This window comes from Zonotrichia albicollis, chromosome 5 (assembly GCF_047830755.1).
Source record: "Zonotrichia albicollis isolate bZonAlb1 chromosome 5, bZonAlb1.hap1, whole genome shotgun sequence".
Classification (NCBI taxonomy): Eukaryota; Metazoa; Chordata; class Aves; order Passeriformes; family Passerellidae; genus Zonotrichia; species Zonotrichia albicollis.
The window spans coordinates 50,673,551-50,693,184 of NC_133823.1; the positions used below are offsets into that span (position 1 = coordinate 50,673,551).

At 47.4% G+C, this 19,634-nt stretch overlaps 1 protein-coding gene across 6 annotated transcripts in view; it reads right to left on the minus strand.

The window, feature by feature from the left end:
* FGFR3 (fibroblast growth factor receptor 3) overlaps positions 1-16,838 on the minus strand; it is a 55,116-nt gene extending 38,278 nt beyond the window's left edge. For all 6 annotated transcript variants that reach the window (XM_005485722.4, XM_014266132.3, XM_074541680.1 and 3 more), the window contains exons 1-2: positions 16,679-16,838; positions 16,255-16,489 (exon numbers count right to left, since the gene is read on the minus strand). In XM_005485722.4, coding sequence (XP_005485779.2) covers positions 16,255-16,438 — 184 coding nt within the window. In that variant the 5' untranslated portion in view covers positions 16,439-16,489; positions 16,679-16,838. The remainder of the gene's footprint in view (positions 1-16,254; positions 16,490-16,678) is intronic.
* Positions 16,839-19,634: the final 2,796 nt, after the last annotated feature.

A 19,634-nucleotide genomic window follows, 5' to 3' on the forward strand; every position in this document is an offset into this window, starting at 1 on the left:
TATATTTTTATATATTTATATATATTTGGCAGTGCTTTATGCAGGGCACAGCTTCCCCTCCTTTCTGCACAGACGTGATGGTGCCAGAGGTGGAACATTCTTGTCTGGCTATGGCCCTGTCACCCCAAAAGGCACCTCACCAGCCTGGCACAGCACATATATCAAATACAAACATGATATTATATAAATGTGTACGTGTACATATTTTCTATTATTTATAAAATAAAAAGTATTACATAAAACCTTCTGGTTTTTCTCTTCCCCAGCTCCTCTCCTCTTGTGGGGTCAGGACCCCTCTTGCACCACACCTCCCCGTGTCAGGCTGCAGCCATCCTGGGAAGAAGGGGCTTGCTCTGGCAATCTGGCAATTCAGCACAGGATGCTTTGCTGAAGCAATATCACCTCCCAAAGTGTTTGTGCTGGGTTATCTCCCCTGCTCAGTGGGGCTCACAGAAATAAATACTGCAAAAACAAAATATCTGTATCTGCAAAAGTCTAAACTGTGATATAAAAATATGTCTTTAGATAATCACATCTAAAAAGAGTTTGCCTCCATTATTTCCCATAATCATAGAACCACAGAATGGTTTGTGTTGGAAGGGATCTTAAACATTATCTCATTCCAACATCCCTGCCATGGGCAAGGACACCTTCCCCCTAGACCAGATCACTCAAAAGTACCACTTCATCTTTCCTATATTGCAAGTGTTTGCTTGGGAGGAGGCAGTTCTCCTGGAAAATCTTAAAACAGCTGTAATAATAATAATAATAATAATAATAATAATAATAATAATAATAATAATAATAATAACAATGATAATAATAATAATAATGTTTATACTGTATTTGCACTGCAGTGGCCTATGCAATTGTTACCAGACATTTCTTTCAAAGACATTAACAAGTAACTGCACTGTGTTAAAACCCTGTGGGGGTTTTCTTAGATCTGTTTTGGGAGAAAAGCAAACCTTTTTCCTAGAGAATTAGCAAAACAATAACCAGGTTTAGTTCTGTCATATGCAGCCTTCTTTATAAACAAGAGATTATGGAAAGGAATTAAAAAAATCTCTACTGTTTAGCTTGGCTATCCCCGACTTTGGAAGAGCTTCCAAAATGGAAAAAGCAGATGTTGCAAATCTGCCTTATCTAGAGAGCAACTGTTGACTCTGTTGTGCAAATCCTAATTTACATCTGCATGAAAGGTTTCAGAGATTAAATGACATTCAAGGAGGAATATTAGCTTTTCTCCCTCCCTCCAGCTCTCCTTTGAATGGATTTACTACTGGCAATTAGCTTTCTGTTCCATCGGCCAAGTAGAAAACAGGATTCATCAGGACTCTACAGTATCCTCCTTTTAATGGTCTGTTTTCATAGATCACCCAATTCAGGCACAGAGAGTTTAAAGAAATAAATTGTCACAGAGCTAAAACAGTTACAAAAACACTTTGGCCAGGAGAATTTCCCTCTGACACTTGGAAGCCCTGAGGAGGACAGGAAAAAAGCCACCAGAGAACAAATCAAAGGGGTCTCCTGGCTACACCTAAAAAGATGGGAATGCAAACCCCTCCAAGAGGCACAAAGCTTTGGTTGCTGCTGAGAGCCCAGAACTGACCCCAAGCCTTCAGCCGGGGATTGCTGGCTTAAAAGAACAAGCAGTGATGGTGAGTTTTCCCTAAAATCTGGCCAGATTGTACAACCATTCAGCTCCCCACTGAAAACAGGGAAGCCAACACCCCTTGTATGTATCTAGTTAGCTCAGAGCTCTGCATTGAACTTTTTGAACTTAGCATGGAACTTGTTTTAGAGAAATAAAATAACTGATATGAAATGTCTCCGCTCCATGAATGGTCCCCAAAGGCAGGGAGCAGCAGATGGGAGGCAGCATGGGCACGCTGTGTCCCCAGACTGTGACAGCTCCTGCTCAAGGATGCCCATGCAGATGGTCCCAGCTCTCCCAGGTGCCAAAGTCTCTGTGCGTTCTGCCAGGAGGGCAGCAATGAGCTGCACCAATCCTCGGCAGCCCACACTCACAGTGGGGTGACACCAGCCCCAGCCTGGCACGGTGAGCACACCCTTGCAGCTGCACCCCACGGTGAGCACACCCTTGCAGAGCAGCATCCCACAATGAGCACACCCTTGCGGCTGCACCCCACGGTGAGCACACCCTTGCAGCTGCACCCCACAGGTCACACAGAGCACCTCACCCAACCCTGGTGCCAAACGTGGCCATCCCACACTGCTCCCTGCTCCAGGCAGTGACGGAACTCCCTGGGCTGATGCTTGGGGAGCACAAGAGACTGTGTTGTCACATCCTTTTGGTGTCTTGCCTCTTGCTGCCTCTGAAGAGCAGTGGCCAACTTGGCCCCAGCTTTTGCTCAGCACAGCAGGGGCATCCCAGCTTGATGCTGACAGACAGATCCCACCACAATGCAGCTGATGTTTTACATTTCTGCACTACATGCCTGAGGAAGTCCAAAAAACCCTCACCACTGCAGCAAGCAAGCAACTACCAGGAGCCCTTTCAAAGCCAGTGGCAGCAGCTGTGTAAACTGAGGCACAGAACGAGGCTCCCCAGCATCCCAACAGACTGGGCAAAGCTTGCCCCAGATTCCACTGGAGCAGAACTTGGTCCAAACCACAGTTTGGCAGGACCAAACTGTGGAGGTCCTGGTCAAACCTGTGCTCTTCAGCACCAGCGCACCCACAGCATCCCTCCTACTCCAGGTTACAGGGAGGGTTCTGCAGGTGACACACCCCAAGCAATTAGCAGAGTTTGCTACAAAGACACAGCTTTCACAAATGACTGCTCCACGAAGCATAGCAAAAGGACAGCAGCTGTATCTTTGGAAATATTTTCAAACTTTCTTACAATGTTGCTGAATGATTCTTCTGGTTATTTCTTTTCCGGGGCTCTCTGTACCCTCATTTCTTTCCGAAAAATCTTTCAAATATTCATTACTGCTGGAGCTTTGACCTCCAGGGTGGGCCTTCAGCTACTTGGTCAGTTCTATCAAAATTTCACCACCTCTCAAGTGCTCTTGCAGATGAATTTTTGAGAAGTACATAAGTTTCCCAGGTTCAAAAGTTTAGGTTTACCTCAGAAAAACTTTCTAAGGGATGCAAATGATCCTGCTCCCTTTGCAATTCCCAAGCCAGTTTTGCCCTGGAAGCTACTTGTGCTGCTTTCTGAAGTGGGCTTTAAGATCACATGGCATCAGAAAAAAGTTGCCATAAAGCCCCAACCTTTCCCCTTCGGTTCACAGCTATGCAGCCCCCAAATCCCAGGTCCTCTGTTATTTCCCTTGCACTTTTAATGTGCACTCCTCTAATCTTCATTTAATGCAGGCAGCTGGCTGCAAATACCCCCAAACAATGACTTTAATCCTAAGTATCCTGAAGCCCCCCTTTCCTTCCCGCACCAAAACTGAAGGGGAAAAAAAAAAAAAAAAAAAAAGAACAGCCTCAGGACAGCAAGATGGAGAAATCCAAGCCATCCACTGGGCCAAAGGATCAGAAACTCACAATGAGCTAAATTTTGCCAGGTTTGCTAATTAAAAACGGAAGCTACCCCACTTTGGAGCCAAGGCAAGGAGGTGGGGGGAGTTCTCATGCTATTCAAAAAAAATCAGCTTCCAACTGGGACCATATTCACTCCACATTAATTGTCATTCCAACTACGAGTGTCCTAGTTTCAAAATGAAAACTACTCTCCGGTGTAGCTAGTGAAAACTAACACCAGTTTTGAGGCATTAAACAAAATTTATTGATTGCATTTTCCCACCCACTAAAACTTTAATAAGCATTAAACCTGAAACTCCTGGGCCCGTTTCCTCTCTCTACCCTCTCTCTCCATAAAAAGGGTCAGGCTCCTCTATATGGAGATTAGGACTTAATGTTTGGTATTTGTTTATAAGCCTATCAATTGCCTTTATTTCAGGGGGGAGAAAAGGACATCTTAAAAAAAAACCCCTCTTGTACAGGGATTAAGAGAGGGCAAAGGTTTAGGGTAGTTTGGGTGGGTTTTTTTTCAACTGATTGTGGGTTTTAGATATATGAAGGATCATGTTCTCGTGAATGAAAATAAGAAAATATTCCCCTTTTTGCAAGTTTCCCTTGAGTAACATAAAATGCTATTTCCAAAGATCCCTATTTCTCAGTAATAAGATGCAGAACTTCAAGTCTTCTCTGCTGGCCGTTTTCAGCTGTGTAAAAGGGAAAAATAATAATAATTTGGGGGCCACTCTGTCTGCATACTTAGTAAAGAAAACAAAGGTCAAACATTTGAAATGCAAAGGTCGGTGATTAAGCTCTGAAATCCATATCTATGCATCAAAATGAATAGCCAGATTCTGAGAGTGCTTAAACGATTTAAATGCAGAGCCTGACCTGGCTCAGCATCTTTCAAAACCAAGCTTGTTATTTCAGAGTCTCAAGCGAGATTTAGGTGCCAGGTACCCCAGTCGGAGAAATTGAACAGTAATCTCCTTTCAGGAAGTCTGATCCACTTTAATGTCGCAAATGACAAACGAAGATTTTGTTATTTGTTAGAAACTGTTATTTGTTAGAAACTGCTAACTAAAGCTGCAGCACTTTGTCCTTGTGCTAAACTCAAGTTTTATCCTTTAGCATTATTAGAAAGAGTTGTGAGAGATGGCAAAGAAAAGTAGTGTCAAAAATTATTTTATTTCTCCTCTTTAAAGAAGGCTGCTAAAGGGATTAGACAGCTTTGAGTTCACTGCTCTGTTAAATCAACCTTACAATATTTTTTCAGCTTGTTTGACTTGCTGTTTCTGTATACATTTGTGTTTTCACCTTTCTGCATTCAAATCCCACCCTTTGCGTTTGTTCTGCGCTTCTCACAGGAAACTTAGTCAGTTCTTTATTTGTACTAAGTCTACAGGGTTATAGAAAACAGACTTGGAAAACAACCCCTAAATTAGCAGGACTTACCAGCTCCCATACATCCGTGCATACACGCAGGGCATGGCATACCATCCAACCTGAATGCAGAGGTTTATCATTTCCAGCAGCAGCACCAGGGCATCAGGTTCACCAGGAGGGACCTTTTAATGGTCTCCTGTAACCCTATCTATTACAGCAGGGCTGGGACTCCACTTTACAAATTAAGAGAGAGTTCAGAGAAGTCATGCGTGTCTTGGTTCCCACTGCCTCCAAGCAATTTTAGGGCTCCCAAATAATCATCTACAACCTGCACTACATTAGGATCCAGAGCTTCCAGAAGCAGGCTAGATACCCCTATGCGGAGATATTTTAGCACTGCTGTAAGGAAATGCAGACGCTCTTCAGAGGGCTATTTCCACCTTCCTACAAGAGGACGTGGCTGGTCCTATCTGCATGAACCAGGGACCTTCCAAAGGCACTTTGGGATATATTCCCCATCCTTCTGACTCTCATTTCCCCAGCTTTTCCTTTCCTTTCCCCATCAGAAACACTTATAAATTCTTCTCTGTGCAAATGAGCCTCTAAGAATCAGATGGATGCTGCTGTGATGCCAAAGATGGTCAGTGCAACAGGCAAGGCAGGGCAGGAAGAAAACAGCTCTCTGCCAGGTAGAAGACAGAGATGATAAAAACTGAGCCCAGCAGCCACTAAAGGGCTGGATTTGTCTGAAAGTCAGGCACCAAAGCTCCTGCCATGCTCCCTTGGGTGGGATGAACCATCACTGTGCATTACTCATGAAAACACGAGGTTAAACAACCTCACTTGATGCATAACCCATACATGGAGCAAGAGCTGCACACAGCATTCTGCCTCCCCCACTCCCTTTCCAGGGGTGGGTGGCTAATCCAGGGTCATCTCTTCTTCCTGCTTGCCCTGAAACATCCTCTGTCCCCCCTCCAAGTGCTCTGTCTCATGCCCAAAGCAGCTGGGATCAAACACTGGGATAAGTTATTGCTGCAAAGACTGCACCTCTTGTCTGCACTTCATTGCTATGCACTGGGAGGAGGGGACAGAGAGGGGGAAAACCTCTACTTCAAACATTTACATGTGTTTTGAAAGCACCTGAGGAGGCTTCAGGCACTTTTTTGCCAGAACTAACACATTCCACCCACAAGACAATCTTGCTCAGAGCATGCAGTGACTCCTCAAAGGAAGGATTTGCAGGGCATGGGGCCACCAGACCCAGGCTCAGGCAGTGACCCACCACTGAGACCACAGGGATGGGTACAAGCCTGCCCCTTTCTGTCCCTGCACTGAGGGGGACAGGGCAAAAGGAGAACCCCTGCTGCCCCCTCTGCTTCATGAAGATTTTTGCAATGCAGGAGCCCACTGCCTCCTCAAAATCAAGATGCCAGCATGCCTGCACTTAAAAATGAGGCAGAAATCTTACTCCTTCAGTAAATAATTCACAGGCTGGAGCCCCAGCACAACTCCATTAACACTTTCCGGGAGTTATTTTCCTTTTTTTGCCTGGGCACATCACAAACCATTTCTGCAGTGGGAGGCTCCGTGTTTGGGTTTCCTTTGGCTCCTAGTTCAAATAATGGCAATACTAACTGAACCACTGGGCAAAAGAAAATTGAGTGGGACCCTTTGTCAAAACTCTGGTGGTTCCCATTTGCTTCTCCAGCTCTCCTGCCTTAACTGCAACAAGGGCAGAAGGTGCTGCTGCTGTCTCTGAGGTACTTTCCTTCAGACTGGGATATCTGTAACACAGTACTCTGTATTTAAACTCCATTTAATATGTTTATATTTATATAATATATAATTATATATTTACTATATTTATATATGAATATAAATCTATTTAAAAGAATATATATATTTATATAAAAATGTATTTATATATTTATGATATATAATATTAATATTTAATATATTTAATATATTTCTATTATCTCCCAGGATGGCAGTTGGAGTGCAGAAGAGTGGTTTTACCCAGTATCTTCCAAGTCTAATGCAGTATCCCCCATGAGCCACTTACACCCTTCTTCCCAAGCTGGGTGATCCAGGAGCCTGGAAAGCCTGAAACATTTTTTATGCTTGACCACAGATTTCAAATGCCTGACACCAGGCCCCCACTCATTATATTTTGACAGTGATGACTTTGGGCTGAGCTGGAACAAACACTTTGCGCTCACTCATCTCTCACTGCATCCAGCAGGGTTTAACTCAAAAGAAGGTGGGTGATGGATTTGTAGCAACCTTGGGCAGGGATGCAGAGAGGACACCATCTGCTGTTCCTTACTTTCCCCCACCCCTTCGTTTCTGTAATTAATCAATTCCCAAATCAGGAGCCAAAGTTTTCTTGCAGCCTCCTCGTGCGACCACCCCTGCGAGGCAAGGGCTGAGGACAAGGCAGGGCAGCTGCAAAGCCCAAACGCTGCCTGTGGAGCTGGGAGCAGCATTTGGGGCACTCGGTGGGAGCACTGGGGTCCTGCAGCTCATCCCACCCAGGGGCCCCCCAGGCCCAACACACCACATGCTGGAAGAAAGAGGCTTTCGGAATTTTCTCTGGAAAAAAGAATTATGCTTTCACAGAAAGCTGTGAATTCATGCATAACACACTGAATGTAAAAATGAAAAGCATTTTTTAATTTTTCTCCCCCAGCTGCATTCAGCTCTTTTCTTACAAAGTGAGTACTGAAGGTTGGAACAAGGTGATATTTAAGGTCCTGTCCAACACAAACCAATCCACAATCCTATGGTTCTAAATCCCTGCTAATTTATGAACCTCCATTTACCAGATCCCCTCAGTTCTGCATGAATCCCCAGCCTATTAACATAACTATTTAAACTGGACATGTTTTGTTAAAACATTCTTCTTTCATAAACTGCCAAGTGACAGTTGCTTACTGTCAACAAGCCTGGGTACTCCAAGACAGGGAGAAATATGCCCTTGCAAAAGGCAGACACATCGGCTACCAAAGGAAGATTAAAATCTGGCGCTTCTCTCCCTCCTCAGAAATGCTTTATTCGTACAGATACTCATGATACTGATCAGGAGAGATGATACTGTGCTTAATTCCAATCATTCTTTTAATTAAAGAAAGGCTCATTGAGGATTTATCTTCACTCGAACATGCTAATTGTCAGGGCACACTCAGAACTCCTTAACCTTCTCACTGCAATTGGTTTCTCCTCTTCACTTTTAGCTGTGAGACTCCCATCTCCCAAGGCACATCTCACACAGATCCTGCTACTGCCTAGAAACAAAATGCTTTCCTGGGGGAATCTATAGAGAGAAGTTAAAAAACAAATGAAATCACCAGTTCGTTCAGGCCCCACAGTCTCCACACAAGCTGCTGAAGTATTTTGCTGGGAGGGTATTGCTTGTACTTGAGTCTTGCCCATGAAAGCGGGGTTAAAAAAAATAAAAAAATCCTGTGGGAAAACTTTTTCTTGTGCTCTGTCTGCCCAGGAAGTGCCAGGAAACCTTTTCCACAGGCTCCTGTGTGGGGCAGGGTCCCAGGCTCAGATCACCCACAGAATTATTAATAGGAAATTATTAACACTCTCCTGGTGCACTGTGCTGCCTGCAGGTCATGGCACTGGGGCTGATGCTGGCAACACTGATAAAACAGCAGCAAGGATGGGGCAGGAGGGGACAGTGGCCAGCACAGCCCCACACAAAGGCACGGGGAGCTTGGGGTGGCTGTCACTGCTGCCTCTGGTGTTGAGCTTGGGCAGTGATGCTGCCACAGGCTCCCATGGAATCCGGAGTTACAGAAAGCAGATGGGAAGTGAAGGTCTGTGTTACAGCTGCCTGGAGAGGAATGGAGGTCACTGAAAGCCAGTTCCAGGGACCTCCACCCCCAAACTCGGAGCCCTTTTACTCACCAGTTTCCTCTGCTTGTTAAAATGTTTGGGTCATTAGAAAACTTCCCAAACAATCCCTGCTTATGCTAAATAGCTGCTCCCACCACGAACTGTGAAGAGCTTCAGCCTGCTCTCTTGGAAATCAATGGGGGCTTTTTTTGCCTAGGATTGAAAAGGCACAAGATCAGGACCTCATTATTATTTTTACAGGACAAGAAGCAGAGAATGGCAAAACCCCTAAAGAAAGCAATGACCCTCCAAACTGGGAGCCAAATTTGCTGTGAAGGATCTTTACAGGCTCTGTCAAGCATCAAAATAAAATTAAAAATCTAATTCTTGGGATCTTTTCAGTTTTCTGACAGGGAAGCGGAAGGTTGAGAAAGGCTGGCCCCATCATTTGGATCCAGAGACATCCCCTGTAGCTCCTTTTTACTCCAAAGAAAAGCACTCACAGAGGTGTATTTCACCTTCCCCAGGGGGAGAGAGCAGGGGGGGATGAGCTGTCAGTTCAGGGTGATGCCAGTTACCCTGCGGTGCCCTGTGGAACAGAAACAGCTCCAGGGCTTCACATGACCTCCTCTGACACTCACCACAGTGAAACCCCCAGAAAATCCCCTCTGCAGAGGCACCACCAGCCACACAGGGCACCAGATGGCTCCTGGGACACGGCTCTGCTACAAGGACCATGCCTGAACCCCATTTTCAGAGCCAGGTGCCACCTGCCTCTTGTGAGAGGAGCATCAGAGATGCTCTCATCCTCAGCACCCTCCTTGGAGCCCTCTGACAGTGAAGTCCTCCCCTTCTCTCCTGTTACTTCACACCACTCCTCCCTCTTGGCATCAGTGAGAACCCACCCACACACATCCCCACCACAAGGTCTGGCCGCTAAGCAATACCCAGCTAATCTGCTGTCTCCCCTACACCCAACTCGAGCCAGGTCAACTCCAAAATGCTTAAAATCCATTGCTTTTGGATAATAGCCCAATCATTACAACCCAGCATTGGTCTCCAAAGCTTTACTGATTTCACTACTCAGCTGAAATACTTTAGTGAGGTTCCTTGTGAACAGCAAAAGGTAGCTCAGTGAAATCAACTATAAAACACTCAAATTTCCAGGGCAACAGTTTTAAATTAAGATAAACTCACAAACACTTTTATCAGTTATGAAAAAGCAACAGTTGGGAAGCCACCTCTGGAGGTTTCTGGCATGCCTATCTAACCATCACTGTCTATCATTGTCTGTTACTGTCTTTCCCTAAAAGCCTCATACTCAAGGAACTTAACTGATGGCTTGGCTCCTTGGGTGAAAAGGAAATGAGGGAAGAAAATCCAAGCCAGCGTGCTGCTGTGTGTCAGTGTGACACCTGCAGGTGGTTCAGGAGGTCAGAGTACACCCCTGGCTGTGCTGCTGCAAACAGCAAACAGGTCCTGGTGCTGTGATGTTCCCAGGAAAGAGCCTTTGGCACACACAGCAGCCTGTGCAGCAGAGCCTGCTCCCTGAGAGCAACCCTGGGCTCCATCCCTTCCTCACCCGAGAACTTGGAACCCTTCTCACTTGAGTTAATAATGCTTTTAACCCCTCACAACCTGCAGAAATGGCACAGCCCCAAAATCTCACAGATGCTAAACATGTAAGCACATGGCAATTGTTTTGCATACAGTTCTGCATGATAAAGAGATCTACTTCCAAGTTTCAATATAACCTTTTTATTTAACCAGCTCATTATCTTGCCTTGCTCTCTGGATTTGAGAAACCAAGATGAGCACACTAGACCTACCCTCCACCTCTGCAATAAATACCACCCCTTTTTTAGATTAACACATCTGAAACTGAAGCAGTGACAGAAGAAATGTTTTCTTACTTGACTGTGCTGCTATTCTTCAAAAATAGCTTTGCTACACTGAGTAACCTGAGTGACACTGCACAAAAAAAAAAAAATTATCTACCTCCTGGCTAGTTCCTATCCACCTGAATGCAAAAGCCCTGATAGCCTATCAGAATAATAGGGTAGGTTTACATCTGATTACCTTTCACATTTTAACTACCAAGTTTGCTAAAGGTTTTACTCAGCCCGTATCTCACAGTTCTTGTTTGCTTTTGATACTGCAGAAACTTCCTGGTCATTCCAGCCAAGGGGCAGATACTTCAGGGGTAAGCACACCAGGAACACAGCATTCAGTGCAGGAAAAAAAGCTCTTCTTCACACATACAGAGCTTTAAATCACACTGTGGCACTTGGCAACCTGAGCTCTGAGCATATGAGAAGGGAGACACTGGGGGAGCCAGCTTTACCTCAGTGATAAAGGTTTTTTTTTTTAACAAGACCAGCAGATAAACAGCCAAAAGAGGGGCAACAGCTAAACTGACAAGCTATGTAGGAGACCAAGGAAAAAAAATTCAGGGTGTAACAAGGTATTTTAAGGTGCTTTTGGCTTTGTATGCAGCTTCAGACATGGTTTTAGCCCAGCCTTTGCAGAGAGGTGCTTTCAGATTTACTCCTCCAGTCTGGGTTGCCTGCTGCCACATACCACGAGTGGCTGTGCTGAACCAAAGTCCCATTTGCTGAAAAAACCCAGTGTAAGGCAAGCTTTTAGCAGGCACCATCCTCTCTGGCACACAGTCTTGTACATATACAATCAAGTTTATCACTAATCGCTGCTAAAAGAGATGAAATGGCAAACACTGAATCAGCTACACCAAACCACTCTATTCAATGGCTTGGGAGTCAGCAGGCAATTTCAAGGCTGGAGTGTTTTTTAAGGGTCAGAAAAAAAGGAAGAAACTGACTCTGATGCAGAGTCAGACAAACTCCCAGGACACATGAAAATTTACGAGCATGTAGTCCATGACAGACAAGACAGAAATCTATTCAAACGTAAGAAACACAAGAATAATAGCCAGATTCATTGCTCAGCTGCGTATCAGGCTCAGCTGAGCTGGAAAAACTGCAGAGGAAATTTCAACTCTATTTTCAGTATAAATATCTGAATTTGTTATAAGCCTGATGGGTCTGGTCTACCTTATATATAGCAAAAACTGCCAAAAGCTAAACCATGATGACAACACAGCCACTTCTCCATGAATGGCTCATGCTCAGGCTCCCGCTCTGAATCCTGCACACTTCAATGACCAACCAGAAAAAGCCACCAGCAGGCCATGCCCTAACCTTAGCTAAAATTAAGGTGCAGCAAATGTCTTCAGTCACAGCTCTGCATGCCAATGAGAGATCACTGTCAGAAACACCTTGATCAAAAGCTTTTATAAACTGAAAATTGTATTAATTGCTCAGAAACCAGGCTGACTCCCCTATCCTTTAGGATCCGTCAGTGAATAGCAGATGTACACAGTAAGTATTCAGAAAGGACAGCTTTCTAAGCATTCAGGTGGATATCAAAGTTCACTGTTATTTTAAAAGGAAAAATTTTGTTTCTCAGTCTTATAAGGTGTGGGGGGAGAATCTTCCTCCAGCTTCATGAAAACTTTCAGCTTTGAGCAACCAGCAGACTGCGTTCCACTGCATGGAAATGGTCTGGATAGAATGGGAATGCTGTAATCAAGAGTTCTTTGGTGTTCACCTAATTTTCACCATGTTCAGTCAGGCTTCAGGACAGGTTCACCTTCCCAAACAGCACTGAGGATTTTTTTTGGAGGGAGTTGTAAAAGTTAACATGCCAGTTAGAGCGGCTTACTTTAATTGCATAATTTAATTAGCAGATCAACACTTTGCTACACAATTTTCAGATCTACTTTCATCACGTTTCCTACTCAGCAGCTGCTAATAAAGTCTTTATTAAAAGAAAAAATCCTCAGATTTAATTGGAGTGACCCTCGTCAGTAGGTGTAGAAGAAATCATTTATACAGCTACTACTGAATATATTGAGTCCATCTCTGCACTGGAACAGAGTTCAGTTTCTAGTTCACTATTTGCAAAGTAAGAAATAGATTTTTTTTAAAGAAGTGGTATTTCATCATCTTTTATTTGTGTCCTCTTATTTTATTGCATATAGCAAAATAGGCTAGTCTCAATGTTAAAGACTTAACTAGCTTTAGCTGCTACCGTTCATGAGAACAAATGGATCAAGTTTTAATCTCAAAACTATCACTCACAGCTGCCCACTGAATCTAAAACATTTCTGGTGTAAGGCACAAAGTAAGCAGCACCATCAGTATAAGAGAGACTCTCTGCAGAGGGTTGGAACACATAAACCCCAAGGCCAGCTCCAGGAACAACCAGGGCCACTTGGCACTCGCTTCAATACCCCTATAACTTCAGGATGAACTTTGAAACACTGAGATACACAAAGCAAAGTGACACAGATTGGCGTACCCTACACCTTAGAGCCCTCGCTGAGCTCATGCTGGAAGGCTGCAAGAGCCCAGCTGCCATCAGCTGCATGAAAAACACTGCAGCCAGCACATCACCACTTCTTTCCACACAAAAAAAGTCACAGGAATTGGTACATGCCCTCCCATTAAACTTCAACAAAATCCCTAAACGATCCTTGTTCTGTCCTTATGGAAAAAAAAAAGCCTGTGCAGTATTAAAACTCTGGGTGACAATTCCACTCCTTCCACAAGGAAACTTTGGTTCCTGCTCCTGACAGACTGGGAGAGCTCTCCCCTCCCCTCCTAGCACAAACCTGATCAAACATTAGCAGCTCTCTATACAACTCTTTCAATGCACTCAGACAGCCTCAGCAGCTAACCAGTGCAACACAAATCCTAAAGAGCCCAGAAATTGCCTTTTTCACATCTACCGTGTGCAGACACGCACACAGCCAGTTATAGGAGACAGGATGGCTGGTTATCAGAATTTTGTAAAAGTTAAATGCTGCTGTTTCAGTTGGGCTGCTCTCTAAGAAAACAGCCAGCATTACTTGACATTCACAAATCGTACGAAGTAATATCTTTATCTGAATACTAATGCAAATTGGACGGGCTTTTTTATATTGATGTCTATTCTGTGGCTGCTGAATAGAGTGACCGCATGCTCAAGGCTGCAAAGGAGTTCACTGACCTCCCTAATCATCTCTGTCATAGCCCCTGAATGACATACACATTCAATCCTGCCTCGCCTCTCTCACTTTCATTCATAAAAAAAAAAAAAAAAAAAAAAAAAAAGAAAAAAAAAAGAAGGAGGGGGGAAATTTGACATTGTTCTTCCTACAGCAGCTCCGAGAACGGGAGAGAAGAGAAACTCAGCCCAGATGAGGCCCCTGGTGTTTTTAGTTTAGCTTCTATTCAGCAACAGCCCCGCCATCTGCCTCCTTCCTGCCAACAGCCGAACACCTCCCTGCGGAGATGTTAAAACCTGCACCCCCTCCACCTCCGCTAATAGCCAGTATTCATATTAGCAAACATACACATACCTCGAGAATGCCTCCCTTCAATGTGTGTTTTATGTAGCTGAGTATAGGCACAAAGCAGTAGCTGTTATAGCCTTCACAGCCCCGTGTGGAGAATTAGATCACTGGGGAAAAATCCTTCCAAGCCCCTTTATGGAAAATAAGGCCTTAGACTGTAAATGCAAAGCCCAGCGAACAACAACCCTCAGTAATGAGCCAATACCCCATGGCCCATTTGACTAGGAGAAAGAATTTGCTTTTTACCATTCAATTCAAAAAGACTGAAAAAGTAAAATGTGTTTTTACTTGGCTCTGAAGGTTTATATTCTTTACAGTTTCTTTTGCACAGCCTTTCCCCCCCAGGTCGGACAGGCAGCGGGTGCCCTCTGGGTCGCAGAGCCGCTGGCTTTGGCACTGAGCTGGGGAAGCAGCGCTGGCTTCACGCTTCCCCATCTATGTGGAAGATGATGGTGGGACGGCCACTGGCACTGAAAAGCTGTCTCTCCCTTCATAGTCCCCATCCACAGGAGATTTCAACAGCCCACAGTGATGGGGCAACTCTTGAAGACATTGCCAGGGGTTGGGGTTGGCGGGAGCCCTCCTGGTTCAGGGAGGAATCCCATTCCAGGGAGCAGAGCGGGTGTTGACAGTGCCACCTTGGCTTTGGAGAAAGCTGAGCAAGAGGGAAGAGAGCCTGTCCCGAGGATTTCCACGGAAGGCTCTGGAAATCCCAACCCATCCCTCACTTCACAGACATCACTGGAAGGATGTTTCCCACCGTGTGACCTCGAGTGTGCCACTTGCTACGATTCCAACAGTGTCCCAAAGCTTTAACTTGCAAAACTATCTTAGAGCACGGGAAGGGTTTAGCAGCACTTTAACACATCACCGACCCCAGCTACGGGCTGAAGGTGAGGGTGGAAGCCCAGGGACCACTGAGGCGGCCACCGAGGCTGCTCCTCACCCCATGGAATCGACTGTGCCTGAAGTGACAGCACCAACGCGCCCTTCAGGCTAAGCCAGAGCGAGCTGGGGACACTTCGCTTCTGTCACTCGCAGCGCTGTGGCCAGCATAGGCTGCTCGCTGCCTTCCGCACACCGACCTCATCTGCTCCGACCAAGTCCCCGCGATGTTGCCCCATAAATCAATTCTTTTGGCTGTGAAAAATGAGCCAAACGAGTTACACTAAGAATCTGGTGTTTTATTAGGACTTTCTTGAAAACAAACCCAACCCCCTGTGTGATTTATAGCTTTAACCAAAAGGGGTAGGAAAGTAATGCCCCCCACCCCCCAGCCTCCACGAAGTCCATTTATTCCCCTGTCACTTTTTTGGCAAACAGGCTTCAAACTCTTTCCTGAACAATGGAAACTTTCTGCCGGGTACATGCAAACCGGAGGACAGGGGGCTGCGAGGGGGCTCCCTTCCATTAAAGAGCTTTAAAAAATAAACAGGGACTCAGGTAGCAGCTGAGGCGGATCAGAGAGACACGATGTTTCAAACCCGCCGTATATTACTTGGAAAGAAGAAGGCAAAAAGCAAAACCCAGCTTTTGCCCGACGTGTTAACTTTTTTTCACTTGCAACTGCAGTCCTGCCACTCCACGGGAGATCGTCACCGGCTCCCCCGAAACGCGCTTCCCTTCTCAGCACAGCCCTTATTCAGCTGCAACCCAGCTTGTGCCTACCCGGAGCTGTGGAAGCACCCCTTCTGCTCCCAATATGAGGATATAAATGCCCTTTCCTTACTTTTCCCACCCGAGCACACGCAGTCAGAGCATTCCCGATGAGCGCCGAAGATGCGCCGCTACACACGCACGCAAGCATCTTCCCAGCTGTTACCCACGGGGCGCCCCATGCACTGCCTTGCTGGGAGAGGGCTCCTGGCAGACAGGGATCCTCTTAAAAGCACTTTGTCCCTCCTGGGCGCCTCCGAGACTACCCCGAGCCACGGCGAGGTGCAAGCGCCCCGGCCCCGCGTTCGTAACTCCCGCTCCGCAGCCGCCTCCAGCGCTCTCCATCCACCCGCCCCACTCCGCTCGCTCAGGGACGGGGACTCCGAACGAGGCCAGGCCGGAGCGTTCCCGCAGAGCATGTGAGTGTGTGTGCGCGGCCGCGCAGCCCTTACCTGCCGGCTGCCCGCCGCTCCTCGCCGCCGCCGCCTTGCCGCCGCCTTGCCGCCGTGCCGCCGGTATCCCGCCGACGGCCGCCGCCAGGCACAGGCACCAGACGGAGCCCCAGGCCGCCCGCATGCCTCCGGAGCGGCGCCGGGGCAGCGCGGCCGCCGCCGCCGCACCGCCCGCCTCAGACATCCCCCGGCCGCCGCATGCTGCCGCCGCTCACCGCTCCGCTCCGCCGCCGCGCTGCCGGGAGAGGGAGAGAGGCGCTCAGCGCGGGGAGCAGGACGAGAAAACCCCCCGCCCCTAGTGCCCGCACGGAGGAGGAACAGGAAAAATAATAGTAAAAAGGCGGAAAAAAAGTGGTGCGGGAGCAGTAAAAAAAGTGCAGGGGGCCGGGCGAAGCCGTGCGCCGAGGGGCGGCGGGGCGCCTACCTGCGCAAGCCCCGCGGCCGGCCGCGCACCGCGCATCGAGCGAAGGAGGGAGGGAGCGCCCGCAGGAGCCGCCGCTGCCGCCCGCCCGCCGCCGCGGCGCTCCTGCGTCTGCTCGGCGCGCAGCGGGCGCGGAGCGGGGCGGCCGCGATGTCCCCGCCCGCCGGGCCGGACCGCCCGCCCCGCCCCGCCCCGCCCCGCCGCCGCCGCCGCCGCGGGGGGCCGCGCCCGCCCCGCTCCGCTCCGCTCCCGCCCGGCCCCGCGGCTGCGCGGGGGGGCTGAGCCCGCCGAGCCCCCGGGGGGAGCGGCACCGCTTCCCATAGACCGAGGTTAAAGTTGGCGCGGGGCTCCCGTGCTGCATCTCTCGGCCGTCACCCGCGCGTCCCCTTCTGCAGGCCCGGAACAGCGCGATTGCTGAGGAGAGGCGGAGGGAAGGGGATCCGTGCGTTGGAGAGAGCTCTGTGCGTGCAGCAGCCCGGGACTTGCCCATGCACCCATTCCCCCTGCATGGCTGCCACTCAGTACCCCAAAGTGAAGCCGCCCGCTTCGAGCGCCCTTCACGCATAATCTTCACTCCCCCACACGCATAATCGCTGCGGTGCGTGTATGGGAATAATGACAGACTCCGCTCCACTCTGCGTGTTCTCCTCTGCCCGCTGGACTAGCTGTTTTAATAAAGTCTGACTAAATGGATCTAGTCACATTTACAGTTGCGATTACCGTGTTCTAGCCACTACCACAGTTAGGGTTCGGGGTATTGTGGTCGTCTCAGAGACCCCCGGCACGGCCGAGTTGCTGAAGTGACATGCATCAGTTCCTGCTGACAGCGAGCTGAGCTGCCTCATACAGAGAAGTCAGAGCTCCGCTTTAATCCCACTTGACACAGCAGCTCATTCGCTGAAAATAGACGCAGATATTATCAGAACTGAAAATGCCCTGCAGAAGGGGCCCAAAAAAACCAACCTGCACAAGAGTCAAGGGGAGTTTTTCTGGGTCAGAGGAAAGGCGGGCAGTACGGAGCTTTGGCTCGCAGCGAGGGCAAACAGCGGGATCGCTCCTGGCCGCCGTGGCGGGCTCGGCGTTCGCAGTTGTCGCTGCAGCCGGGATCTCTCTTGACACCTTTATCAGGCACAGAGGCTCTGACATCTCAATACTGTGGCATTGTGTGGGGAACCATTGAGACGGGGCTGCGGCGAGGAAATCCTACATGTCAGCGGAGACCCTCGCCGGTGACACCGTCGGTTCTAAGTGAAAACAATGGAGAGAAAAGCAGACATATAAATAAAATGTGCTTATTTCACCGTCACAGAGAAGGTTTGGCAGCACATCAAGCTGTACAATGTTTGCTCTCATAACTGCTGTGCTGGAGGTGCCAGAAAATCACTAAAAATTAAAATAACAGTATCATAATTATAACACTGCACAAGGAGTTGTTGGCGTCATTACTTTGAAGACAGAATTGTGAAAGCAGAGCCAAATTCTGCTCTCAAGTAAAGCCACCAGGGTAAGATTGTTATTGTGACGTTGTTCCTATTGCTACCAAGTGTTAGTATTGTTACTACCACTACCCAAATTTTCCAAGGAGAGAGTGGCAAAGGAGGAGCAGGAGCTTTCCTAAATTTGCAGAAAAAATAAAAACGTCCATGAGGAATCAGTGTGTTTTTTCACACTGTGAGTGTGAAGTTTTAAAAGTGCCACAGTGATTGTTCCTTTCTGTCAGGTGAGGGTAAACACGGTCATGCTGCTCCTGGAGTAACAGGATGGAAACGGCAGATCTGAACCCTGAGAGTTTTAAGGTTGCTGGGAGATGTAAAGGTCTGCACTGTGGATCAAGTTAGGTCAGCCCTTTAATAGTTTTGAACTGGTTTTCATTTGGAAAAAAAACAAGAGCTTATAACATTTGGAAGCCCTTTACAACAGGAAATCAAATGGGTATTGAGATAGTCCTGTACGAAGGACTTCAAGGTTTCCAGTTTTCCCTACAGCAGGATATTTTTAGATTTTCCCATTTATTAACCATGCAGAACACTCATGTGGTGTTGGGGAGCACAGACCCGATTAAGTACAGATTTCTTGATGCTGCTTTGTCACAGTGGTGGCCACTGTAAGACAGCCCAGGATGTAGTGCTGTGCAGCAAAAACTGCAGCTCTGGACTGTGTCTCAGCCACTTTCTTACTATTAAAAAAAAAAAAACAAAAAATCCATGTACATAGGCTAGTAAAGCCTCCACAACACAGTTGCATTTATTTCAGCACTGTTATGCCATAAGCCATATATTAGCCCCAAAGTTTTTCTTCCCCCTCAGGCTAGGAGCATGCACCCCCCTCCATTGTAGGGATACTTTCTCTGCCAGCATGTTTGTTCTCCTTTTACCCTTTATAAGAATTCCCTTCCCAGAACTTTATATTTGTTTATTCCCTTAATATCCAAAGCTGTCTGTGATGAAAATCACCCCCCTTTCAGCAGCTCAGGGATGGTGAGTGGTTGCCCTTTTTTGAGTGAGTGGCTCCAAGCCTGTCATTGTCACACACCTCTGTCTGCCCAGACCCCACTGAGGGCTCAGCCGCTGAGATTGGCTGCCCTTGGACAGTTTTTGGAGACCCTTGCAGACCCTGGGGGCATTTGTATGGCTAAACCCCCTCCCTCCATTCATGCCTCTCTCCAAAGCCCTACATTAGAGGGAGGCTGCTAATCTCTCTCTGTGAAAGTGCAACCTGTTGATAGGCTCAAATTAAGTTACATGAAGGATGCTGTCAAAAAAACTGGAGCAAAATTGGCTCCAGGTGTGAATGCTTTAAGCAGACCCTTCTGCCTCTCTGTCCAGGAGATGGGGACAGGACAGGCTGTCAGAGGTTTGTCCCAAAGCCCTTGGGACTGAGGCTCTGGAGAGGCATGAAGGGAGAGAGGCTTTATTCATGCCAATGTCAGCCTTGATGACATTGCTGTCAGAGAGCTTGC